The sequence below is a fragment of the Trachemys scripta genome, chromosome 2 (genome assembly GCF_013100865.1).
Source record: "Trachemys scripta elegans isolate TJP31775 chromosome 2, CAS_Tse_1.0, whole genome shotgun sequence".
NCBI classification, from domain to species: Eukaryota; Metazoa; Chordata; order Testudines; family Emydidae; genus Trachemys; species Trachemys scripta.
This window is the reverse complement of record NC_048299.1, coordinates 38,716,447-38,740,219: the sequence shown is the minus strand read 5'-3', so window position 1 is coordinate 38,740,219 and position 23,773 is coordinate 38,716,447. Positions and strand designations below refer to the sequence as shown.

The 23,773-nt window shown below is 40.1% G+C and overlaps 1 protein-coding gene across 1 annotated transcript in view; it reads left to right on the top strand.

The window, feature by feature from the left end:
- The first annotated feature begins 7,588 nt into the window (after positions 1-7,588).
- LOC117872154 (macrophage mannose receptor 1-like) overlaps positions 7,589-23,773 on the top strand; it is an 84,082-nt gene continuing 67,897 nt past the window's right edge. Inside the window, exons 1-5 of the mRNA XM_034760334.1 lie at positions 7,589-7,786; positions 13,589-13,990; positions 15,463-15,636; positions 20,713-20,877; positions 22,777-22,890. Coding sequence (XP_034616225.1) covers positions 7,726-7,786; positions 13,589-13,990; positions 15,463-15,636; positions 20,713-20,877; positions 22,777-22,890 — 916 coding nt within the window. The 5' untranslated portion in view covers positions 7,589-7,725. The remainder of the gene's footprint in view (positions 7,787-13,588; positions 13,991-15,462; positions 15,637-20,712; positions 20,878-22,776; positions 22,891-23,773) is intronic.

Below are 23,773 nucleotides of genomic sequence, written 5' to 3'. Positions count from 1 at the left end.
GGTGCCACGGGACCCTCTGTTGCTTTTTACAGATTCAGACTAACATGGCTACCCCTCTGTTGATTGTGCAATGTGTGGCTTCAGGCCTTATTTACTGCACGCTATTCAGACACTACTCGGAAGATAGAATTATTAATTTCCTCATAGGCTTTTCTATGGTGCCCATTGCTGTAGTATCTGAGTGCTTCACAAACATTAATAAAATAATTTTCATAACGTCCCCATGAGATAATGGAGGGTTGTTGTTCCTATTTTACAGATGAGAAATTGAGGCACAGAGAGATTAAGGTCCAAAGTATCCACTAATTTTGGGTACCCAATTTCAGACAACTTGAACCTGTCCCTACTGGCTCCCAGTGCCCCTCTGCAGGCTCTTCATCCAATCTTAATATGTTGTGTTCCCTACCAGCACCCAAGCACCTTGTCCCTATCTCTTCTTCTGGTCAGTCCCAGTTCTCTCCCAGTTCCTCATCAGATCTCAATATCCCTCTGACACACTGGCTCCTAGCCACCCTCCCTCCTTCCTGTTTATCTCCTCATCTCCCAGTTGCATTCCTCCCTGCCAGTCTTTATTCCCAGTCTCCACCAGCAGTCTTTGTCTCAGGGCTTGTCTACACTACGGCTTAAGTCAATGTAAGTTATGTTGCTCAAGGTTGTGAAAAAGCCCTCCTCCTGAGTGACATAAGTTACATCAACTTAGAGCAGTGTCCACACCCTGCACTATGTCAGCGGGAGATGCTCTCCAGCTGACATAGCTTCCACCTCTCATCGAGATGGAGTAATATGGCTGATAGGAGAGTGCTCTTCCATTGGTATAGTGCGTCTTCACCAGACATGCTATAGTGGCACAGCTACGCCAATATAGCGTGATAGTGTAGACTAGCCCTCAATCTACTTCTCCTGCTCTACACACACATACCCCTAGGTCAGGCTCTTGCCCCCTCTGCATTTGTATCAGGAAACTTTCTCCTCCATGCTGCCTGGGCCCAGAGGGGTCAGTCCTTGAGAGCACAGGAGAGACAGGCTCCCTGCTCTAATTTCTGGTGCCCATCTTGGTCTGATTCTGCATCAGCCCAGAACTGCAATTGCAGGGAAAGTCTTGCTTGGCCCTGGGCTGGAGTACGCCTAGTAGGCAGAATTCTTTAGGGAATTTAGCTGCGAATCTCTAGCAAATCTCTACTGAGCATGTGCAAACTGCAAGTTTTCAAGATATTACAAATTGGCCAAATTTGGGTGAATTTTTCACAGGATCAGCGCAAGGCACATCCTTGACACAAAGGTCATTCTCTTACCAAATTTAAAGTCCCTTCTCCAAAGGATTGGTGTACTAGCGCATTTCAAAGAAAAGGTTACCTGATTTTTTTTCTAACATGGGCAAAACAATGTATATTTCACCTTGTTCTCAGAAACAGCTGAACCATTTGGCTGAAATTTTCCAAAAATATTCAGCCCGAGGCAGACACCTGGCAAGAATATTTTTTGTCCAAATGGTTAAAAGTTTGGCCAAGTTATAAACCACTGAAAACAGAGTCTTATAATGGGAACTATTGAGCAACCTTAATAATAAGTGGTGCTCTGAGCACTGCCTATAATTTTAGCTCTACACAGTGAAACATTCATGTCTATGTAGATATAAAATCTTATGTTCTTTGTATCCAGCAGCTACAGAAGAGTGATTAGACATACTGAAGTCTAACATAGAATGGATCTAAGGGCTTGTCTACACTTAAAACGCTGCAGCGGTATAGCTGCACTGCTGTAGCACTTCAGTGAAGACGCTACCTACGTCGACAGGAGGGCTTCTCCCATTGGCAAAGGTAATACATCTCCCTGAGAGGTGGTAGCTAGGTCATTGGGGGAATTCTCTTGTTGACGTAGCACTGTCTACCCTGGGGGTTAGGTTGGTTTAACTGCATCATTCAGGGGTGTGGATTTTTCATACACCTGAGCAATGTAGTTATACTGACTTAATTTCCTAGTGTAGACAAGGCCTAAAATGGGTGTACCATTCAACCAGTAGTTGGGAACAATGCACATACAAATTGTGAATCTGACCCTCGGAGGTACTGAGTGTCTCCTGGGAAGTTCTGGTCACCCTCAATTCCCAGTGACTCTGGAGGAGCGACAAATCCAATGCCTTTGTATAATAGGCAAAACATAAAAAAAAATTAATTATTAGTGCTGTGCAAATGGTCTTCTGGCAATTCTGGAAAATTAAAAAATATGTTGGGGGTGAAGAGAAAGTTAAATGTTTCCAAATTCTTAGAGATTCAAAAAGTAAAAAAAACCAGCCAACCAAACAAAAACAACTTATTTCAGGTCAAATGAAACATCCTTTTCAACCTGAAACACAGTGTCCTGCTTTGATTTTGAGCCTTTTTAACATTTTTAAAATAAAAAAAGGACATGTCCAAACAAAAAATTATCTTGAATAAAAAGAATTGAAATGTTTACTTTTGAAAATGTCAAAATGAAATGATTTGAGGGTTTTATAATTTGTTTAGGTTTTATTTCAACTGAAACAATTCAGAAAAATCTACATGAATTCACAAAATGTTCTGGTGTTTGCAAATCTGCGTTTTTCTCCAAAAAATTATCTCAGGGGAAAAAAAATTCACTTACTATAATAATGATTTCCAGTGTTAGATATGCTGCAGACTGCCATTTTGTGGATCTTTCATGTATTTAAAAGGATATAGATTAGAGAGAAGCAGAGCAGAGATAGAGATAGAGTTGATTGAAACTCAGAGTTTCTGTTCTGCAGGAAATTCCGACCTTTTGAATTTTTGTTGTTGTTCCAAATTGGAATGAAAATTTGAAAATTCCAAAATTCCTGTTTTGGACAAAAATTTGTCAGTCAATGCATTTCTGCATTTAATCAAATCCATATTTTTCAAGTGAAAAATGTCGGAAAATTTCCAGCCAGCTCTGAGTAGAGAGTGTTCAAGAGTTCTCTGAGTAAGACACTTAATCTGGCATTGTCCGTTAAGTTGATGTAACTGCAATTGTAAATACAGTCTACTGAAACCTGAGACAGCATTTTCCTCAAAAATACTACACATTGTCTATGCTTCAAATATTGAAATATCTTAGCATTGCATGTATTTAATTTAAATTCCTATAATAAGGGCAAGCGCTTTCCCTTTTTAATTTTTTTCTTGTTATTGTTTAATATAATAATCCCTTCAAGATGAAAGTGAGGTCTGTTTCCTTACCCAACTAAATATCATCTGTCACATGTGCACAATGGATTGTTAAACAGTTGCTCGTCATGAGCGTGAAGTTGCTGGCATAGATTTTTATTTTATGTATAAAAAGGACATTGAAATGTTCTTGCTCCTCATGTATAGCCAATAGGATATGACTTTTTGACTCATACATTTCTCAGGCATTTTCTTGTCACACAGGAACATACAAATTGCTATACAGGAGCAGATCTGTTGTCTAGTTAATCTGGTATCCTATCTGTGATGTTAGCCAGTACCAGATTCTTCAGAGGAATGTGGGAAAAAACCTGTAACTGACAATTATGGGACAACCTGCTCATGGGGAAACTTCTTCCTTAATCGACTCAATTAGAGGTGGGCTTTATATCCTGAAGGATGAGGGGGATCCACCCTTTACACATTTTCTTATCCTATTTGGTGTAATTGTGGATGGTCTCATTCATATAGCTGTTTGTTCTTTGTTTGAGTTCTAAACACCTTTGGCCTCTGATATCTTGTGGCAATGGGTTCCACGGATTATGCTCCAAGTTAAAACTGATGAAGGAAATATATTTTAAGTTTGTCGCCTTTAAATTTCTTTGGTAGTTGTCTTGTTCCCGTATTATGAGAGGATAAATAGGAGTGCCCGACTAACCTACTCTATACCATTCACTATTTTATGTCCATCTATCATGTCTCCTCTTTCCCGTCTCCTCTTAAACTGCCTTTTCATTCTCTTCTGATATGGAAATATCTTCATGCATTTATTCATTTGTCTCATCTTTGAACTGCTTGTATTGCCGCTATATCTTTTTTTTTTTATATGGGTGACTAGAACTGAGCAAAATATTCAAGACAAGGGAGCATTATTGATGTATATAATGTTACATTAATTTCAATATTATTGTCTTTCTATTTCTATTGCATCCTCATATTCACTGACTTTTGACATTTGAACCTCATATAAATGTTATGTGTAAGGTAATCTTTCAGACACCATTGCTACATTGATAAACTATACTGCAATTTATTATTGATGATTAAACATATAAACACAGTTCATATAAGGTTGTAACTTCAAAAATTATGGACTATTTACTAGGCCACTGACACATTTACTGTGTGGAGTAAGTCTAGTAACTCTGGGCTCTAGTGTGGCTTTAAAATCCCAGGAAGGGTACAAAAACTGAGCACGTCAGTGAAGAAACCAAAAGTGCAAGAGGACTATGGAGAGGGAACCCTTGTTTGTTCTTTCTTACTTTCATAGGCCAGATACAACCTGAATCTGAGAAGTTATAAACTAGAACTAGATTGTGGAAACATTTTACAGTCTTTGGTGTATTTATGTAGTGTTTAAAACAAACTACATTTTTAAAAAAGTGTCTCTCTCCTCTTTGCAGCAAGGGGATGATGTTGGAAGCTACTTTGGAAACAAACAAACAAACAAACAAAAAAGATCAGGCATAGTGGATAAAATGGGTTGAACTAGTTCAGTCCAGAATGGCTAGCTCTGCCCAATGGGATGTTATGGAACTCATGATAGCTCAGATATTTCTGGTAGTGGAAACCAGTGCTTTGATTTTCCTTTTCACTCAGAGAAATATTCCTCTCAAAATTCTTCTTAGAATGTATGATGTCCTCATTCAGTAAAAAATTATGTGCCAAAATAAGCCCAAAAATAACATTCAGAGAAACTAATAATCCTATCTGGCATGTACAGGACAGTTAACGACTTTTGAATTTTAATGTACTTCTAACATAGGGTTATTTTTTATTTGAATTATGTATATAATATGCAGACCTGACTAATGCATTTTTCTGTTGACTGTATGTTCCACTATAATGTAAAAGGAAAGTGATTAATAGCAAATCATCAATGTAGTCTCACTGGATGTCCTCTTAGAGGTATAGGCTTAGGCATGGAATCAAAAAATGTTTCTGGATATACACCTGGGAGACTTGGGAAATAATTCTGTTCACACTGAAGCAGAATGGACTTTAGGCTTTAGGTCTGGGTATGATTTTAATTATACAGATCTTTCCATTTTCCTGTTGACTGTCAAAAGTCAAGAGCCACTTTGACCTCAGTAACACCTTTCAGCGTACTTTGCCAGGGACACTCTCATTCATTGTAAATACAGGCTGTTCCAGAATTAGAGATGTGCTGACCTGCTTCAGAAAAACGTTGGCTCTTCCAGTCAAAACATGATCTGGGAGAGGTGGCTTCCTACACACAGAGAGAGCTGAAAAGTTTATATCTATCTAGAGTATGTGCCAAATGCTGTCCTGTCATTAGCTGTTTGTTATACTAGACTTGATGTGTGTTGGTGCCTCCATTTTACTATAACCTGAGACTCAGTTGGACTCCATGGTCCATAGACAGCTCTCCTGTGATGCATCAGTCAGATTAAAATTTCTGTTAACACTAGAAATAGTCAGATATAAAAAGAGGAAAATGTGTCTTCATTTGATTTATCAAGGAAAGGCTTTGCTGAAATGTCAGGAGGCTTTGCCGAAATGTTCAAAAGAATAGGTGCACTCCTTGAACACTGAAAACTTCTGTTAACTTCATAAGGGTACACAAGGAATTGAGGATCAGGCCCAAAGTAGTTAGGTTTCTGACAAGTGCTTTATTGTACAAAAACAACAATAATCAGCAACTATTTTAAAACAGTCTGTAAGATCATGCTATGGTGGCCAGTATTTAAACATGTAATGCCACTGCATATATCAGTCAATTGACATACCAAAAGCCTGCACATTCATATACTGAATGTCATATTATTGAAGCACAATGTAATCTACATTGTATCTTGAAAATTAATATTGCTGACTTGTAGACTGTTAGGGCTAGATTCATCAAGGGATTTAGGTGGTGTGACACTCAGCGTCACACAACACCTAACTTTTAGGTGCCTAGGAAATCACTGGAATTCACAGAGCCTGAGTTTGGTGCTCCAGCTTCTTATACAATGAATCAAGGGAGATAGGTGCCTAAGATTGGGATACTCAAAAGCCAGCTCGTTAGGCAGCTTCCTGCCAAAGACAGCCAATGGGAGATGCCGAGGTGTGTCCCAATCCCTGGCCCTCTGAGGGAATTTGATGCCTAAATTCAGTCTGGAGGAGGCAACTATTTGTACTTGGGATTCTCAACTGGGAACCCTATCTTGGGGCCAGGCGCCTAAAGTGTTTCTTGCAAGAAGCAGGCAGTAAAGGACTTTCTTTTTAACTTCCAGCCTAGTGGTTAGAGTATTCACTGGTTCAAGTCCCCCCTCCACCTGAGCGGGAAGAAGGGATTTGATTACAGGAATCTCCCAAGTCTCAGATGAGTGCTCCAGCCACTGACCTATGGGATATTCTGATACCCCCCAATCTCTCCTGTTGAAGCTGTTCCACTTTGGATGAATAATTAGTCACTGGGCCAGAGAGAGAGAACAAGCGGAGAATGCCTCTATGGTCTGGTGGTTAGAGCACTCATCCAGCCTGTAGGAAACCCAGGATCCTGTCCCCCTGCTCCAATGCCTATTTATTTTCTCCCAAAATGGCATTCCATTTTGAATTACCTCTTTTAATTTCTAAATGTGTTTCGGTTTTTTTCTTTTGTCCCCCACTTCCCTCTTAAATTCCTTCATTAGCTAGATCCTACTGGCTATTGCCCCCAACAAAGCAAAGAATGTCAACTTTTATCAGGGTTGCTAAGAGAATTGCTGGGTCAAGGGGAGTGTAGATGCCCCAGAGTCTTTCATACCATCTCTACATTCTCCTCCCTACTGCTTCCCGATGTCCTGCCTGTTTATGCTTCGGTATCACCCATATATGCTGTGGTACACACACTTCACTTTTGCTGAGTGAACCTCTCAATTTTTAATTTTTTTTAACATTTCACTTTTCAGCTATGTTGTAATCTTCCTGTGCTACTAGGAAACATGCAGTTTAGAGGCAAATCTTTTCACACTCCAAGTATATCTATATACTATTAAAGGAGAGGAAGAGATATTTGATACTCTGTCTAAAAATCCTATATTACAGCCATTTCTATATTCAGGAGTAACGAGATTACAAGTCAGCATAGTGAGTATGTATTTGAAGTTTAAGGTTTAGCTGTGAAGGCAGGGGAAAAAATCTGCTCTTTCACTGCTGGTTGGACACTTCATGCTCACCAGTTCCTCTTTTGAGGGCTGATTTACTTGGAAAATCACTAACAAAGTCCCTGAAAAACTGCCCTCATCTGTCATCACTTTATCACCTGCTTTTCTGTTGGAGACTCTTCCCTCAGCAGAGAAATTAGCTTAGGAAAGCAAAGTTTGAACTGTGAATTCCTGTTGTTTCAAAACACCCCATGTGACAGGATATTTCCTTATCATTTAGAGCACAGAGCTTTCCCCTGATCCATCAGCCCTTCACAAGTGCTGAGGACCTGCTACCTGGCTCGCTTCAGAAATATCCTCATGATAGAAACTAATCACAGTTCTTCATCTTTCATTTTGGTGGCGGGGAAGAAAATAATCAAACATTTGTGATGACTCTCTCCCTGCTCCTGGTTTTTCTCTCTCTCATTCAGAGTGCCTTTCAGCTGCTGGGTAAGTGTCTGCTCTGTCTGTGCTGTGAATGTGGATGTTGGTGTGAAAGTGCATCTGTTCTCATGCTTTAAGACACACTTTGTGTTGCAGAGGCTGCAATCATTCTCTATTTATCAGCCTTGATGTACACATTTTAAACTAATGTGGTGGAAATGTTTGCCCCTCTCGCTGTGATCGGTGGAATCCTGTCAGGTGAAGGAGAGGATTCACATGCACAGCAGTGATGAGCAGGAGCAGAGCTGGGTGGAGAGGCAGAGACCGAGACTCTTGAAAAGACTCCTTATGGGGGAAACAGTTAGAAGCAGTTGTGACCCTGTTGGAGTGTGGACAGTATAATATGCCCCTTCCTATTCAGAGGAGCCATTAGTTGCAAGTCATGTACACAGCTCTGCTACCACTGCTTTGCTGCTTCTAAAGCAATAAAACAATAGCTTATTTTGGAGTTCTGGAGACCCCTCTTCTATGCCCGCCTCCATTATCCCCCCCCAAAATGTCCTGCTGTCTCTACAACCTACTCCCTCAGCCGCTTCTCCTGTTCTGCCCTCTTGAGTGTCTGCCCCCCTTCTCTTTCCTCTCTTGGTGCTCTAGCTGCACTCTTGTCTCCACTGCACTGAGGGACCAAGGAGGAAATGCCTCTGGATTTCTGAGAGGTTTGGGCCTAGCATCTGGTAACTTTTAGCCCAGCAGGTAGAGTCACAACTTCAAGGCACCTATTTCCTCTGCTCTCTGACCTGTTCTTCACTGAAGAACCTCCTCTCTCATACTCTATGCATTGGCTAAAATATTTCCTTTATTTTCCTACCTCTAGAGTTGTTCTTTCTATCCCAGTCTCTCAGTGATACAGAAGCAGCGTCCCTTCTTTTCCAGTCTGTGCCAAGCTAAGAATTTGAATGGCTTCAGATAGATCAAGCAGCTACGTGCTTGTTGGAGCCTCTCACCAGCAAAGCACAATTCAGATTTCCATTAGCGAGCCACTTCTTTGACTAGATCTGTGACCTCTGTGGGGTGTGATACTAAATACTGTGGGCCTAATTCTCATATCAGTTGCACTGGTTTTATACTGGTGTAACTTTACAGAAGTCAGTGGCATTACTGATGATTTATACTGGGTCGGAAAGGTCAGTTGCTTACCCTACTTTGTCCAGTGGTAGAATCCAGACTTACCCCTGAATCACACCACAGAGGGGATTCATGCCTAAATAATGTGCTGTAGGGATATGTGGTGATCTCTGACTTAGCTGGCTGGATATTTTTCAGTAGGTGGATTTGGGGTGGGGTGGGGGAGTTTGGTGCTGTTTTTGATTTTTAAAACCTGGCTATATCTACCAGGTTTATTAGCAGCACAACTCAAAACACACACAAAAAGGGGATTCAGAGGTAACAACAGAGGACCAGAGGTCCTCCAACTTTCAAAAGTGGAGGAACCCTATTTTGTGTAAGCCTCCCACGACTCTGTGAATGATCACAGTTTTGTGTAAATTAATATATTTGTGGTTAGATGTTGATATATGTTTGGCTGCATATGTGTGTTCCCTCTGTGTGCCACCCCAGCCTTGTGTGGACAGCTGGCACAGCAGACCTTGAGCAAACTGCCCAATGACCACATGATCTGTTAAGGGATGAAGGCACCCAGCCAGGTTTATTGTCGATGAAACATGGTACTAGTATCCTGCAGACTCTACCTGACCACTAATACATGTAAGCCAGTAACAATGGACCAGCTCAGTGAATGGCAGGACTTTCCATTCCTCTTTAGGCCAGACAAAGATACTTCTTCTGAGATGCATCTTTATACCCCGACACAAACAAGGTAGTACTGCCCCTCTGACATAGTTACTGCCCCCTGACATGGCTAGTTATCACCCATCACCTCGTACATGTTGGTTCAATCAAAACATCTTTACTGCATACTGTCATTCTGACCTTGTCTTTTAGGAGAGGTCAGTGTGTTCCTGTTATCCTTGGTGAATGTTTTTGTACCATCCTTGATATCGGGATGTTCTGGTACCACTTGATATCGGGATGTGTTTGCGTGAGTACTCTGTGACTAGCCCTTCTTAGGAATGTGTATTTTTGCAATATCAGCCCTGTTCTTGCCAGATTCTGTGAGCAGGTCACGCCTCATACCAGGTCTCTGATACAAGGGCTTATGTCTTAGGCTCTTTTCCTACTACAATCTTTAACACTGAAAATCGAGGCAAGTTGCATCCACTCCCTTAACTCCCCTACAAAGTCTTCACTGACCCATTGGCTGCTTGGGCCTGTCCAGTCTGAGAACTACTATAGTACAGCCTTATTTAAATAGTAGGGCTGTCAAGCGATTAAAAAAGTTAATCAATTAATCTGTTAAACAATAATAGAATATCATTTATTTAAATATTTTGGATGTTTTCTACATTTTCAAATATATTGATTTCAGTTACAGAATACACAGAATACAAAGTATACAATGCTCATTTTATATTTATTTTTTATTACAAGTATTTGCACTGTAAAAAAACAAACAAACAAAAGAAATCGTATTTTTCAATTCCCCTAATGCAAGTATTAAAGTGCAATCTCTTTATCATGAAAGTTGAACTTACAAATGTAGAATTATGTACAAAAAAAACTGCACTGAAAAATAAAACAATGTAAAATTTTAGAGACTGCATGTCCACTCAGTCCTACTTCAGCCAATCGCTCAGACAAACAAGTTTGGTTACAATTTGCAGGAGATAATGCTGCCCGCTTCTTGTTTACAATGTCACCTGAAAGTGAGAACAGGCGTTCACATGGCACTGTTGTAGCCGGTGCCGCAAGACATTTACATGCCAGAATCACTAAAGATTCATATGTCCCTTCATGCTTCAGCCACCATTCCAGAGGAATGACTATTGATTTCAAATAAGGATTCAGGAAAAGAAGAGGGGTGTTTCAATTGTAAATATTGCATATAACAGTTTACAATAACACTGGGTTAGCTGCTAATACAAAAGCATAATAAAATGATTCATCATTAGTGATGATACTTATACATTTCCTTGTATTGTCTGGAAGTATAACTAATTGGCAAAAGGCAGCAGTTTGTCTCCAGTGCTCATCAGTTTTATGCGGCTTCCTAACGAGTTGGAAGCCAGAGGACAAGAGAAGGAAACCAAAGAATGGATGAGATAAGTCCAGGTCAGCGTTTTCATTGAAACAGCAGGTTATTCATCTTCGGGTTATCCTTCCTCAGAAGAGTATAATCACTTACACCTTGGAGTCTCAACAAAAAATATAATACAATATATTTTGGAGCTAACCTGGTACCCCCCAAAGTATTTGCAACTTGTCTAATTAATTTTCTTTACAATTATTTTATTCAACAATTACCAATTACCCTGAATGCCTCAAGTCATAAAAATTAATGTGTCTCTTTCTTTCTGCATATCTGAAAGGGCATTTTAAGTACTGTACCAGCTTTGAGTTACATCACTAACCATCAGACTGAACTGTTAAACAGGACAATACCATTTTAAAATTCATGTTCAATGGATCAAGGGTGACAAACTCTTGAGCTGTGGGCCAGATCTGCCTAGCTGGATATAGTCTATGGGTCTCCATGATAGATTTAGATGTAATGTAAAGCTGTAATGAGGGAGGGAAGGAGAAGGAAATCTTTAACTGCTGTTGTTGTGGAGGAAACCTTGAAAATGCAAACTGAGTGTGAACCTATGCATAAGGCCCTTTGTTTTCCATTTTTGCTGATTTCTACTGAAAATTTCCCAGGTTTTACAAAAGCCTTTATTTGTTTCCTTGGTTAAAGTAACCAAACAATCTTCACCCGAATTTTGGAAGTGCTGACCCAGCTCCCTATCTGGTAACTGCCATCTCTCCTTCTGGAGCAGGGAGCCAGCCCAGAAGTGGAAGAGGTGCAGGAGGCAAGGGTGCCATCTCCTCATGCTGTTTCCTCCTCTTCTTCCACCTCCAATCCCACTCTGGAAGAGTAACCTGAATGGCCTAGGTTACCAAGCTGCCATCTCTCCTTCCAGAGCAGGTCAGAAGTACAAAACAAGTCGAATGCTGCTGCTGTCAATCTCATGCCCACCATGTACACATTACTGGCTTCAGGGCCGGCTTTAGGAACTGCGGGGCCCGATTCGAATAGTTTTGATGGGGCCCCAACAGGGATGACTCACCCGGCGGCGCTCCGGGTCTTTGGCGGCACTTCGGCGGCAGGTCCTTCACTTGCTCCAGGTCTTTGGCGGCACTGAAGGACATGGCCCTGATCCCCCGACCGGAGCCCCGGGAGGAGCGCGGTGAAACCCCTGGCCCCGATCCCCCAGCCGGAGCAGCGGGCGGAGCGCGGCGAAACCCCCGGCCCCGATCCCCCGGCTGGTTCAGCGGGCGGAGCGCAGCGAACCCCCTGGCCCTGATCCACGGAGCGGCAGGAGGAGTGCGGTGAAACCCCCGTCCCCGCTCCCCCAGCCAGAGCACCGGGAGGAGCACGGTGAAACCCCTGGCCCCGCTCCCCTGGGGGAATCGGGGCCAGGGGTTTCGCCACGCTTCTCCCGGCGCTCCAGCCACGGGATTGGGGCCAGGGGTTTCTCCGCGCTTTTCCCGGCGCTCTGGCTAGGGGAGTGGGGCCAGGGGTTTCACCACCGAAATGCTGCCAAAGACCCGGAGTGAGTGAAGGACCCGCCGATGAGTGAGTAAAAATTAAAAAGGCGCCTAAGTTTAGGTGATCTTCTAGGTGCGGGCGCGGGGCCCTCTTAGGCATGGGGCCCGATTCGGGGGAATCGGCTGAAAGCCGGCCCTGACTGGCTTTATAGCTAGCTTGGATAGTTATGAGCATTCAAAGCAAATAAAAGTCCTTTAACTACTTTTTGAGCTAAAATGGGTTGGAAATGAAAAACTGCATCTGACTATGTTTCAGAACATAAGGGATTTTTTTGAACATTTAAAAAAAAAAAAAACAGGAGAAGAGCGTGATATTACCCAGAAAACTGTGAAGTTAATGTTTTGTCACCAATTTCCACCCATTTGAAAAAAAAATTGTAATAAATTCAGGAACAATAGCTCAGGGAGGTGTTAATGACGGTACCCTGTGGTGATAGTTAAAACGTCAACACTGTTAGCTATTTCATTCTGTGGGAAAGCATGTGGGAAAGGAGGGTGTGTGGCGGGGAATCACAGATCTGCACAATTTACTGGAGTGATCTATCATTTGGGCACCATGAGTGGCTGATATTTGACAGGTACAACCACTCCTCCCACTCCCATTAGAGAAGGAAGCCCAGGGACTCTAGCGTAGATTGTCAGGGCATCAGACCTCCCCCACCCAAGGAGAAGCCAGGGCCATGGAGTCCATGAGTACTGTCAAACCCCACTGAATGGGAGCAATCTCAGGGAGCCCAGAGATTGTGCACAATCAGATTTTGAAGAGCTGCGCAGTCTATAGTGCATGGCTTTTAATGACTCCTGTGATGACTCCTGTGATCTCAGCTTTTTTATTTTTTTATTTTTTCCCTCTTCCAGTTTGACTGCTGATTTAGGTCTCAGGGGGTCTGATTCTCCATTGCCTTGCATCTTTTGTATTGTCATTTACAATATGCAAAATGTGTAAAATCAGAATTAGTAGCATTTTGCGCACACGTTGAATAGGGGAAATGACTACTTAAGGTGCAGGGCAGTAAAAAATCATTCCTAGTTTAACTGAACAGTAGGTAGGACTTAACCCACAGTCAAGCATCAAAAGGCCCTTGCTTGAGTCAACAAACCCTTACGTCTACCTAAAATCATCCCCATGCAATATTATTATTCTTTTTTTTTGTTTTATAGATACCAAACTATTTTTAATATACAATGAAGACCACAAGCGCTGTGTAGAAGTTCAGAGTTCTAGTTCAGTTACAACTGCGACTTGCAACCAGGACAATGAGTCTCAAAAATTCAGGTGGGTCTCTGATCACCAGCTGATGAGTGTATCATTGAAGTTATGCTTAGGAGTACCATCAAAGAAAGATTGGGTTCCGATCACTTTGTATCCATGTGATAAGGCAAGTGAACTCCAAAAATGGGAATGCAGAAATGAGACCCTTTTTGCAATCCAAGGTGAAGATTTATTTTTCAACTATGGCAACAAACAGGAAAAGAATATTATGCTCTACAAAGGATCAGGAATATGGAGTAAGTGGAAGATCTATGGATCCACAGATGATTTATGCTCCCGGTTCTATGAAGGTAATGCTCTGAAAATTAATCTCTTCATTCTGAACTATTTTCTTAGTGTAACTATTAGAACATTTTGATGCCTATTAATTTTCTTAGTCTTGTAACTGTTCAGTGAGCAGAACTCCCAATGAAATCAACAGGAGTTCTGAGAAGGGTCCATTTATTACAGAATTGGGCTCTACTAGTGAACGGACCTTCCAAAAAAGCAATTCTGTCGAATAGTAGCACTAATTACACAAGATAAGAATATAACTATACAAATACAGTATATAATGCTACTGTTATTTGTACGTGTGTAGGACCCTGTACAGAAACACTGAGAATGCAAACTCAACATTTGACATTCCCTCTTTGCAAAATATGCTGTGTTTATCTTGGAGTATGTGTAACTGTTCATCCGTTCAGTTCCCGACACTGAAAAATACTGGCTCATTATTTGAGGCAGTTCCCAGACCTGATGTTTGTGGAATATGTAAATTAACTGGATATTTTAATGAATTTAATTGTACAATGTTTTTGTTGATATAAATATATACAATAATTGTGGCTGCTTCTTTAGGATTTTTTTTTAACACATGAATTATTATGGGTCAGAATCTGATCACAGGAAGGAGGCATGTAAGAAGCTGCCCTTTCACAGTTTGCCCCAGCGCTGGCTGATTGCAGTAGCACTCCCTAGGCCAGGGGCAGAATTAAAGCCCAAGGGAGCACGTTGCTCGAAAGCAGGCAGGAAGGAGCTGAGGTTATGCCCTCATCATCCCTATGCACTTGACCACTGGTATCTCAAGTGTACACCAGGATGCTCTGGGACAGATTATACTTCCTGACAAACAGTCTCTCCCAGTACTCCCCCATAGATAATGTTGCTCTGTACTTTCCCCAACACAGGACTGTGTGCAAATCACACACCCACTAGCCCTGTAGTATTCATTTAGTTTAGTAAGCCCAATCCTGCAGTCCTTTCCAGGCAAAACTGCTTCAGAAATGAATGGGAATTTTATATAAGGTTAACAGAATTTGGGCCATTGTTATGTATAGGCTCTTCCAGTTCATCAATGCACGTATTCTCCCCAACTACTATAGTCAATAACTGAATTGGTTCATAGAACATGTATTTTGCGTTACAGAAGTACAGTAATGATATTCTTAACTGGTGGTAATGCCTCAGCCCTACTGACTTTTTGTATACGTATTAATACCGTATACTTATTAATACTGTACAAGGAATGCTTGGTTAATTCTGTTCAATGAACATTTTTAGTTTTTATTGACACTGAGAACTTGTTGAACTGAATTTCATCATAGAAAAGGGGACAGGAAGTTTGAGAATAAGGAAATAGAATGTGGTGGTATTGGCAACTCATTGCTTGCACAGATTACATCCTATGGCACGATGTTCCGTCTACCATACTATAACCACAAACTTGGGCAGACGTGGATTCCATATTTCATATATTTTTTTTATTATTCTATCTCCTTAGCTATGTTTACATTGCTAGGAAATGGCAATGGAGCACCCTGCGTATTCCCATTCAAGTATAATAAAAAATGGTATGCTGAGTGTACAGATGATGGTAGGTCAGATGGCTGGCTCTGGTGTGGAACAACTGCCGACTTCGATGCAGACAAAAAATATGGATTTTGTCCACTCAAATGTAAGTTTTGTATGTTTTTTGAGACTTTCTGATACTGCATATTATTTAGCAAACTAATCGTGCAGATGTCACTCATTTTAATACCTTTACTGTACAATACAAAATTTGAGTCTTGTACATTTTCCACAGCCTTGATGTCCTTTCTAGGGAAGCTTATTAAATACTACATATATGTAGCTAGGACCCAGTTGTAAAAAGTACTGCCTCCAACTACACCCATGCAACATTCTGAAAGCATGTGTTTGAGCCTCTAGTTATCAGATTTGCTCATATAATAGGGCAATTAAACACAGATCCTGTACTCAAGCATGCAAAAGAGTATCTGCATAATTTTGTGCAGCAGAACTAGAAGCGAGGGTGTTGTCTTGTTTTTATAGAAAAAGATGCAATTTAAACCTAAAATGGTGCACAGAGTTTTGCAGAAAACTTCTATTTAGTGTATTATACTGTAGTGTATTATTACTCAAATACAATATGTCAGATTGCCCGATGTTTTGTGATCCTGCAAGGAAAAAGCCAATCGCAATGCATAATCACAGTTCAAATAAGGAAGCTTCACTCTAAATTTCCTTACTTTAGTGCAAGTAAAAACCTTTAGTTTTTTATTTAAAATAAAAAGCATAAGATAAAATGTATTTATTTAATCAGAACAACACACTTGCATTGAATTACTGACATTTTTTTTTAAAAGGCTGACGTTTCTTCAAACATTTAAAAAAATCATCTCTGTGCTGAGAATGTCTCATTTTTTATTATCTCAAATGTTAATTGGTAATTGTTTCAAAAGAGTCGCTGAAAAGAGGAGTTTAAAAGAAAATGCCCTTTCATCTTTAATTATGATAAAAACAGGTAATAAATAAGTAAGTAGATTTAAAAATATAATTCCAAATTGCGACGCTAGATTTCAGAAGTGGATCATTTGGAGAGATAACCAAGTGAGGAACATTACATCTTCTATAGATTTCTATAGGATGATTCAAAAACCCGTTAGAGGGATATCATGCTTTATAGGATTCTGGAGGAATTTCCATAGATCCCTATTTAGTTGTTATCGAACCCTCCTGATTTCAAACTTGGTAATTTCTACAGGACTTGTCCAAAAGGTCCAAAGTCTTTAGAAGGCCTTTATAAACTTGAGACCCTGAAAGATCAGTAGGGTACAAGCTACTCCTACTCATGAAATCAGCTAGATTTACTGAGCTCTTGCTCCTCTGGTCTGCCTTCTTTCCACTGTGAGGGTGCTCTTCCTTCTTTTGGCCCAGAGCTGAGGGCCCTTTTTTCTTTTTGTGTCCTATCAGTAGAGCGCTAGCTGACCGTAGCCAGAACCAAGAGAAACACCTCTGTGTGGTGCTGGGAAAACAGTGGGCTGTTTATTCTGCCTTGATGACAGAATACAACTAGAATTATTATTTCAGACAGGTTAGGAATTAGGGGGTTAGAATGAAAGCCTCATCTCAGTCTCATTTGTAGCATCATGGCAGTGTTACCACAATAAAGCTAAGACTCTGAGAAAACCACAGCAGTTATAGGTAACCGTGCCTTCATTCTTTAAAGCACACTGTTCCTCCTCTTGTCTGCCTTGCATAATTTCCTCACATTGCCTTTCAGAAGAAATAATATTTGAAATTATTTTTTCTTCCATGTCAGTAGCAGCTCTCTTAAATTCAGTACCAATAACATTGTGAACCTTAATCCCATAAAGATGTCACACAGAGCAGGACTCACTTTAATATGTGTTAACTGTCTAGCGTGCTCTAAATAAAACAGATGAGGCAGCATCTTGAAATTGTTAAAATTGTATTTGGTTCTTTGACATAATTCACGAAAATTCATTCAGATGATTGTTTTTGCAAAGAACTGCATTATGTTGATTGCCTTCATGTTTCCTTCCTGGTTCTTCAGTACTAGCAATTAAATATGATGTTTATTTGTGTGATATGTTTTAAATAAAGACAGGCCTGAGCTGCAGAATTCATATTCAGATCGAGTTTTGAACTCACTATGTTATTGCATAGTGTTTGGTTCTAGGGTTTATGTTTGAGCCTATTTCAATCCTATGGGTAGGGATGCTCTTGCCTAACAATTTCTTTGAGCTGTATTAACTCCTTTGTAACAAAACAATTTGATTTGATTTTTTTTTCATCCAAAATAGGCTTTGGCAGAAAATAGTCTTGACAGACTTTTTCTAAAATGCCCCAAAGCCATAGTGGACTGTAAATTGATGATGTTGGGTATCTAAAAAGGTGATGTTCATGGCAGGTTTAATTATATCTAAAAGCTAAAGAATAATAGTACCACAACAGAGCTTTTGAATTATGGGACAATGTACTCAAATAAGAAAGGGCTATTACTCTGTATTAAACTGCCCTGAGCAGCTGTATAAATTGAATGTATTCAGTGCAAACAACTAAACTATTACAATTTTTCATGTAAATTTAGTGCTCATAAAAAAGATGCTGGCTTGACAGCAATGGAGACAACTCTGTTCAGAGAACAGGCGGGAACAGGGCAAGCTTGTTGCTATTTCAGACTGTTCTTTGTGTGTGTGTGTGTGTGTGTGTGTGTGTGTGTGTGTGTGAGAGAGGTTTTACAGCTAAATAAGACACAATCCCTGCCCCAAGGAACTTAAAATCGAGGTTAGATAAGACATTATGTGGCAGAGCCAGAGAGGCTAGAGCACCTCATGCCATGGGGCTTGGGAAGGAGTCTTGTTATACAGTGTAAGGTCATGAGTGGAGCTGGCTGAACAATTAACAATAAGCAATTAATTTTGTGAATTTAGATATCTCTGGCTCCACTCACAAATTGTCTGTCGGTGAAATACCTACCACTATTACAGATTTTTTCACTGTGGGCAATTGTTCAGCTGTTTACTGCAAACAAATGTTTAGCCTATGGATTGCTCATGAACAGTTCATTGCAAGTGTATTTGTGATTTGAAACTCATGCTGTATAACTGGTCACTCAAGTCATATGATATTGTTTCTTTTCGTTCATGTGGATGACCTAACATTTATAAACAGTCAGAGGGACCTGATAAATTTATCTGGGTCTTGGATCCTCTCAGTGAGAGGAAAGGGAAGAGCACTTCAAGGGAAGAGAGCTAGGAGATAAGCAGAAGGAAGATTTTAGGACATTTCAGACCTTTTCTTGTTTTCTTTTCTACTTGAGACAGCATTGTGTTTAGCCACATATGTGAATCCCATATATAAAAATAGCTGGGTTCCTTCCTGAATATGGGAGAGATATAGATATAAGCTAAATTTATTGGCCATGTAGCAGAATTGTCTCTCGATTTCCTCTTGTAATGATGCTGCCCATGGCGTGTCTCTAGTAAGCATGCTAACAAAAGTGTCAGTTTTAGTGGTTGTTTTGAGAGTGGTAGCACCTATATACTTGGAAGTGGACTGAGACCACCGGCTTCCTTTCTATAGACCACTGAGCAGCTGGTAGATGGTAAAATTTTTACTGTTATTACTGCTACGTGCTGGAGTTGAACTTGCAATCTTGTGGTGACAGTTCGTGCTATTGATAAGTCCTCCAGGAAAAGTAGAGAGGACACGCTTCCTGTACTCTCTAAATGCAGTCTTTGGTTTCCCACGACACAGTTCCTGTTGGGAGCAGAAACAAAGAAAGTAGCTACACAGGGCAGTAGAACATTTGTGACCTGATTTCTATACATACTTTCTGTTCATAATAAAGGATTTATCTTGACACTGTGGTAATTGTCTTGTAGAAAAGTAGCTGCCAACAGGCCAGAGCATATTAATGCATCTAAAAAAAATGCTTCTTATCGGGTCAAACATATTTTTTGGAAAAAAATAAATAGTAACATCAGTTATCTCCATGTTACCTCAAGTCAGTACTCTCTGTGCTCCAGTTCAGGGTGCTTTTTTAAACAGAACATATTATACCAAAGAGATTATTCCTTCCTGTATTCATAAAACATCTTGGACATGGTCTTGTTTTTAGCTACTGATATTAAAATTTGTCATTTTCCAGGAAAATGTATATTGCAACATATATTTTTGTTTCTAGTGTGTCAGGCTAATTTGAAATGAAGCATTTTATGTTATCTGTAGGCTATCAGCTCCAATACAGGGAAAACGTGGAACTGGTTACTGACCTACTGACACTTAACATATATCTCCTTTGTCTTAAGTATTATTTATTGTAATGCTTTTCTCTGACTCACACACTAAAGTTTTCTGAGCTTTTCTGAGAAGAGGAAAAGGAAAAGAACCCTTTCTCTCAACTGTTTCACAGCTTGCAAACAGAGAGCCTCTGATTTATGCTGCAGGAATTTCAGCTTTTTGGACACTTTCTCTTTTCTCATGATCAGCAAATATACAAGTTTCAACTCTTTGAGGCAAGAATTTTAGCACAGTGTAAGGCTCATATTTTATTACTGAAAAGAAGATTCAGTGTGAGAAAATTAGAAGAAGTTAGGTGATGTAGGCCATTAGGCTCTGCTCTGTCCCGTCATCCAGAGGCTTTGTCTTGACTTGGAAAAGTGGTCGAGTTGACGCTCACTTAGCTAACCCCTGCTGGTTAAGCCCAACCTAAACTCAACCTTTCCCCTCCTGTAGATGCAGGCGAACTCCTTTAGCATGGTTTTAGCTGGTCATGTTCAAGCCTAGGCAGGGGCTTTATACTGCCTGAGTAATTGGCGGAGAGTCTAGCCTATTATATGTAATGAGTAGTTCAGTCAACTCTACTGTCCTGGCTTAGCTATGGAATAGCTATAACGCTGTCCTCGGGAGCCAAAAAATCTTACTGCGTTATAGGTGAAACCGCATTATATCAAACTTGTTTTGATCCGCCGGAGTGCGCAGCCCCGCCCCCCCCAGAGCACTGCTTTACTGCGATATATCCGAATTCGTGTTATATTGGGTCGTGTTATATCAGGGTAGAGGTGTGTATATATATTAATACACCTGTGATCCTCAGATCATTTTAGATCTGCCTCTGTACTACAACAGTGGTGTTTGTACACTTAGTCTCCATAATTTATTCTATGTTTCATTTGGGTCACTCATAGAAACCAACAATAACATATCTTACTTATCTCTACAGTTACAGGCATTGACACTCTGTGGTATACAGATTCATTGACAGGAGTCCACTACCAGATAAACTCCCAATCAGCCCTAATGTGGCACCAGGCAAGGAAAAGCTGTCAGCAACAGAATGCGGAATTATTAAGTATCACAGAGTTGCATGAGCAAACGTACCTGGCAGGTAGAGTAATCAAATGATTACTACTGCAAATGCAGCAGTTTTTTTTATTCTGTACATTGTAACTATAACACTTGTATAGCACCTTATATCTTCAAAGTACTTTATGCATGTTAATTCATCCTCATAATACTGTGAGGTAAGTAAGAAAATATTTTGAGCATGTTACAATAGTCAGATGACAACCTTGCCTGTGTTGTAAGTGTCTTCCATTTTTTAAGCTTAGAAAAGGATTATGTTTTCTAATAACTGTATCTAATAATATTTGTAGCATATTTTCCCTTAAACTTTTATTTTCGAGTAAAAATCCTGTCGAACACAGAAATCATGGCATAGGTAGGACCTCCAGGGTTTCCTGACACATTAAGTTCTTGACTTGTTGAACCTCTTCAGATTGCAGGACCATACTGGTACATTCAAGCACTGTTTCTTTTAGATTACAGAATATGAACAGTCTTGCATCGTATCATCTAGCACAGGGGTTCTCAAACTTAATTGCTCTGCAACCCTCTTCTGACAACAAAAATGACTACTCAATCTCAGGAGGAGGGAACAAAAGCTTAGCCCACCCATGCCCTGCTGCCCTGGGTCAGGGGGCCAAAGCCCAAGCCCAAGGCTGTGGGGCTCAGGCATTGGCTTCAGCCCCAGGCCTCAGCAAGTCTAACGCCAGCCCCATTAGAACAGTGTCGCGACCCGCTTTGGGGTCCTGACCCACAGTTTGAGAACTGCTGATCTAGCACATATTTAAATTGCATGATTGACAGCATCAAAGGCATGTTGTTCTAGATATTCTATCACACAAACGTTTTGTTCTAGATATTCTATCACCATGATCCTATACTATTAGCAAAGCAGAAATAAGTGACCCATATCAGTGCAATGTTTTTTCTGAGATCAATGAAGCCCTATGTTAAAATTTGACATTCAGTAGTCAGTCAAGTAACCTTCCAAAGCCTTAAAGAGAAGTAAGAGGTAAACTATAGAATAATAAGCTCTAAACTTGCTAATGCTTACATATGTGAGTAGTCCTATTGACTTCAATGGGACAACCCGTACAAGAAGTTACTTATGGGTATAACTGTTTCCAGGATTGTGATCATAATCTGGAAATTGATTATGGTGATATTGACTTGATCAGTACCAGGAAAATGGTTGCAGACCTGAAAGCAGGTGAAACAGCAGAAGTTGCAAGTCTAACTAGAAGAAAAAGACACAGGGATTATTTTTAATGTCTCTTAATAAAATATGAATAGTATTTTTACATGCTACAATATCTTGTACATTTTAAGCTCTTTAAATATGTACAGTAATTTATTACTGATTGCCATGAAATACCAAAAATGATGCAGGTTGTGCAAGTGGATGAGTTAATATTTGCTGGCAGAATATTAACTTTCACATTTCTGACTTATTGTGATTTAAACCATGCAACCCTAATGGAGTATTAACATACATTTTGCATTTTATAGTGTCAAAAGTAAAGTGGTTAGTCTTATCTTTGTGTGCATGTGTTTATAGTAGGCACACTTAAAAAGCTCATTCAGTTTTAGATGCATTACTCATTGTAGCAAAATTCTCTGTACTTAAAATTGGGAATACTGGAACCAGTAATACCTTTTAATGCTAGAATGAACTGTAAGTGCCTCCACTGCTTAAACTTCCCATACTTCCCAATAATTTGAAATCAGACTCACTTGATCCGTACAAATTCTGAGTAGTCCTGCTTTGTGCCGGGTGCTAAACGATGAATGAGAGTGGATGGTATTCAAGTCCTCAAGTGACAGGCTGGCTTGAAGCTGCAACAGAACCCTTCTGCAGCCACTACTCCGTAGACTGGAATAGCATCTGCTGTCGCTTTGCACCCCAATGGTGACCTTTTCTGTCTTTCTCTTGGTTCTCTAGGATTAACTAGGACACTGAGTTCTTCACTCTGGTTTGGTCTTAACAGTTTGAATTTCAACAGTGGATGGCAATGGAGTGGTGGTAGTCCTTTCAGATACTTAAACTGGGTTCCAGGTAAGTATAAATTGGTTTGGTAATCCATTTCAGAGGCAAAATTTTGCTCTTAGCTCAATGTAATGGATTTCAGCTCCAGTGTTCTACTCCTCCGATGTGCATGGAACTTGTTTAACTTGTGTTAAAAGGAGCTGACTGTGGACATACAACAGAATTCATTTTGTGTTTATCAAGAACAGAATTCTGCACTTAATTCAAAAATAAAAAATAGAAATCATACCTTCTACACCCAGAAAAATGTTTGAAAGCTTCATGGTATTTACGTTTTGTTCACATGGCATCTAAATTTCCCATATGTCATATCCTATTTCTCATCTTAGATATAATTAGAGAACTGCTGGTGCTTCATAGAAAACTTTGAACTGTGTTCTTGTTACAGACAATATTACTTGTACATTTGTCCTTTTTAAAATATTTGGGACATTTGCATGAAAATAGGACTTTCTTTTTTAAGCATTAATATGTTCCAGGGCAGTTAAATACAAAAATCAATAGGGCATGAAGCACTTTATTTTAAGCAGCATAAAAATATTAAGTTCACTGGGTGAAATTCTATAGCATTTGTTATGCAAGAGGTCAGTTATGTACAATAGTGGAGAATGGAATAAATATTACCAAAGAGTGAAAATCACCCTTCATACAGACAGCTAGTGCAAGAACCTCCCTGCTAGTTATATTCAGTACAGGAGCTACACCGGGTGCAATATACTGAGTGCACCACAGAAAGACTCTACATACCAGCCCCACATAGGCTGGTGGAAAGCTTTCATTGCTTGAGATGGAGTTGTACCAACGAAGGGGACTGCTGATGGTTGTAAGACTTACATCCACTGTATGTGTTTGTAGGATCAGTAGCAGCCTGGTCATAAATAAATAAATAAAT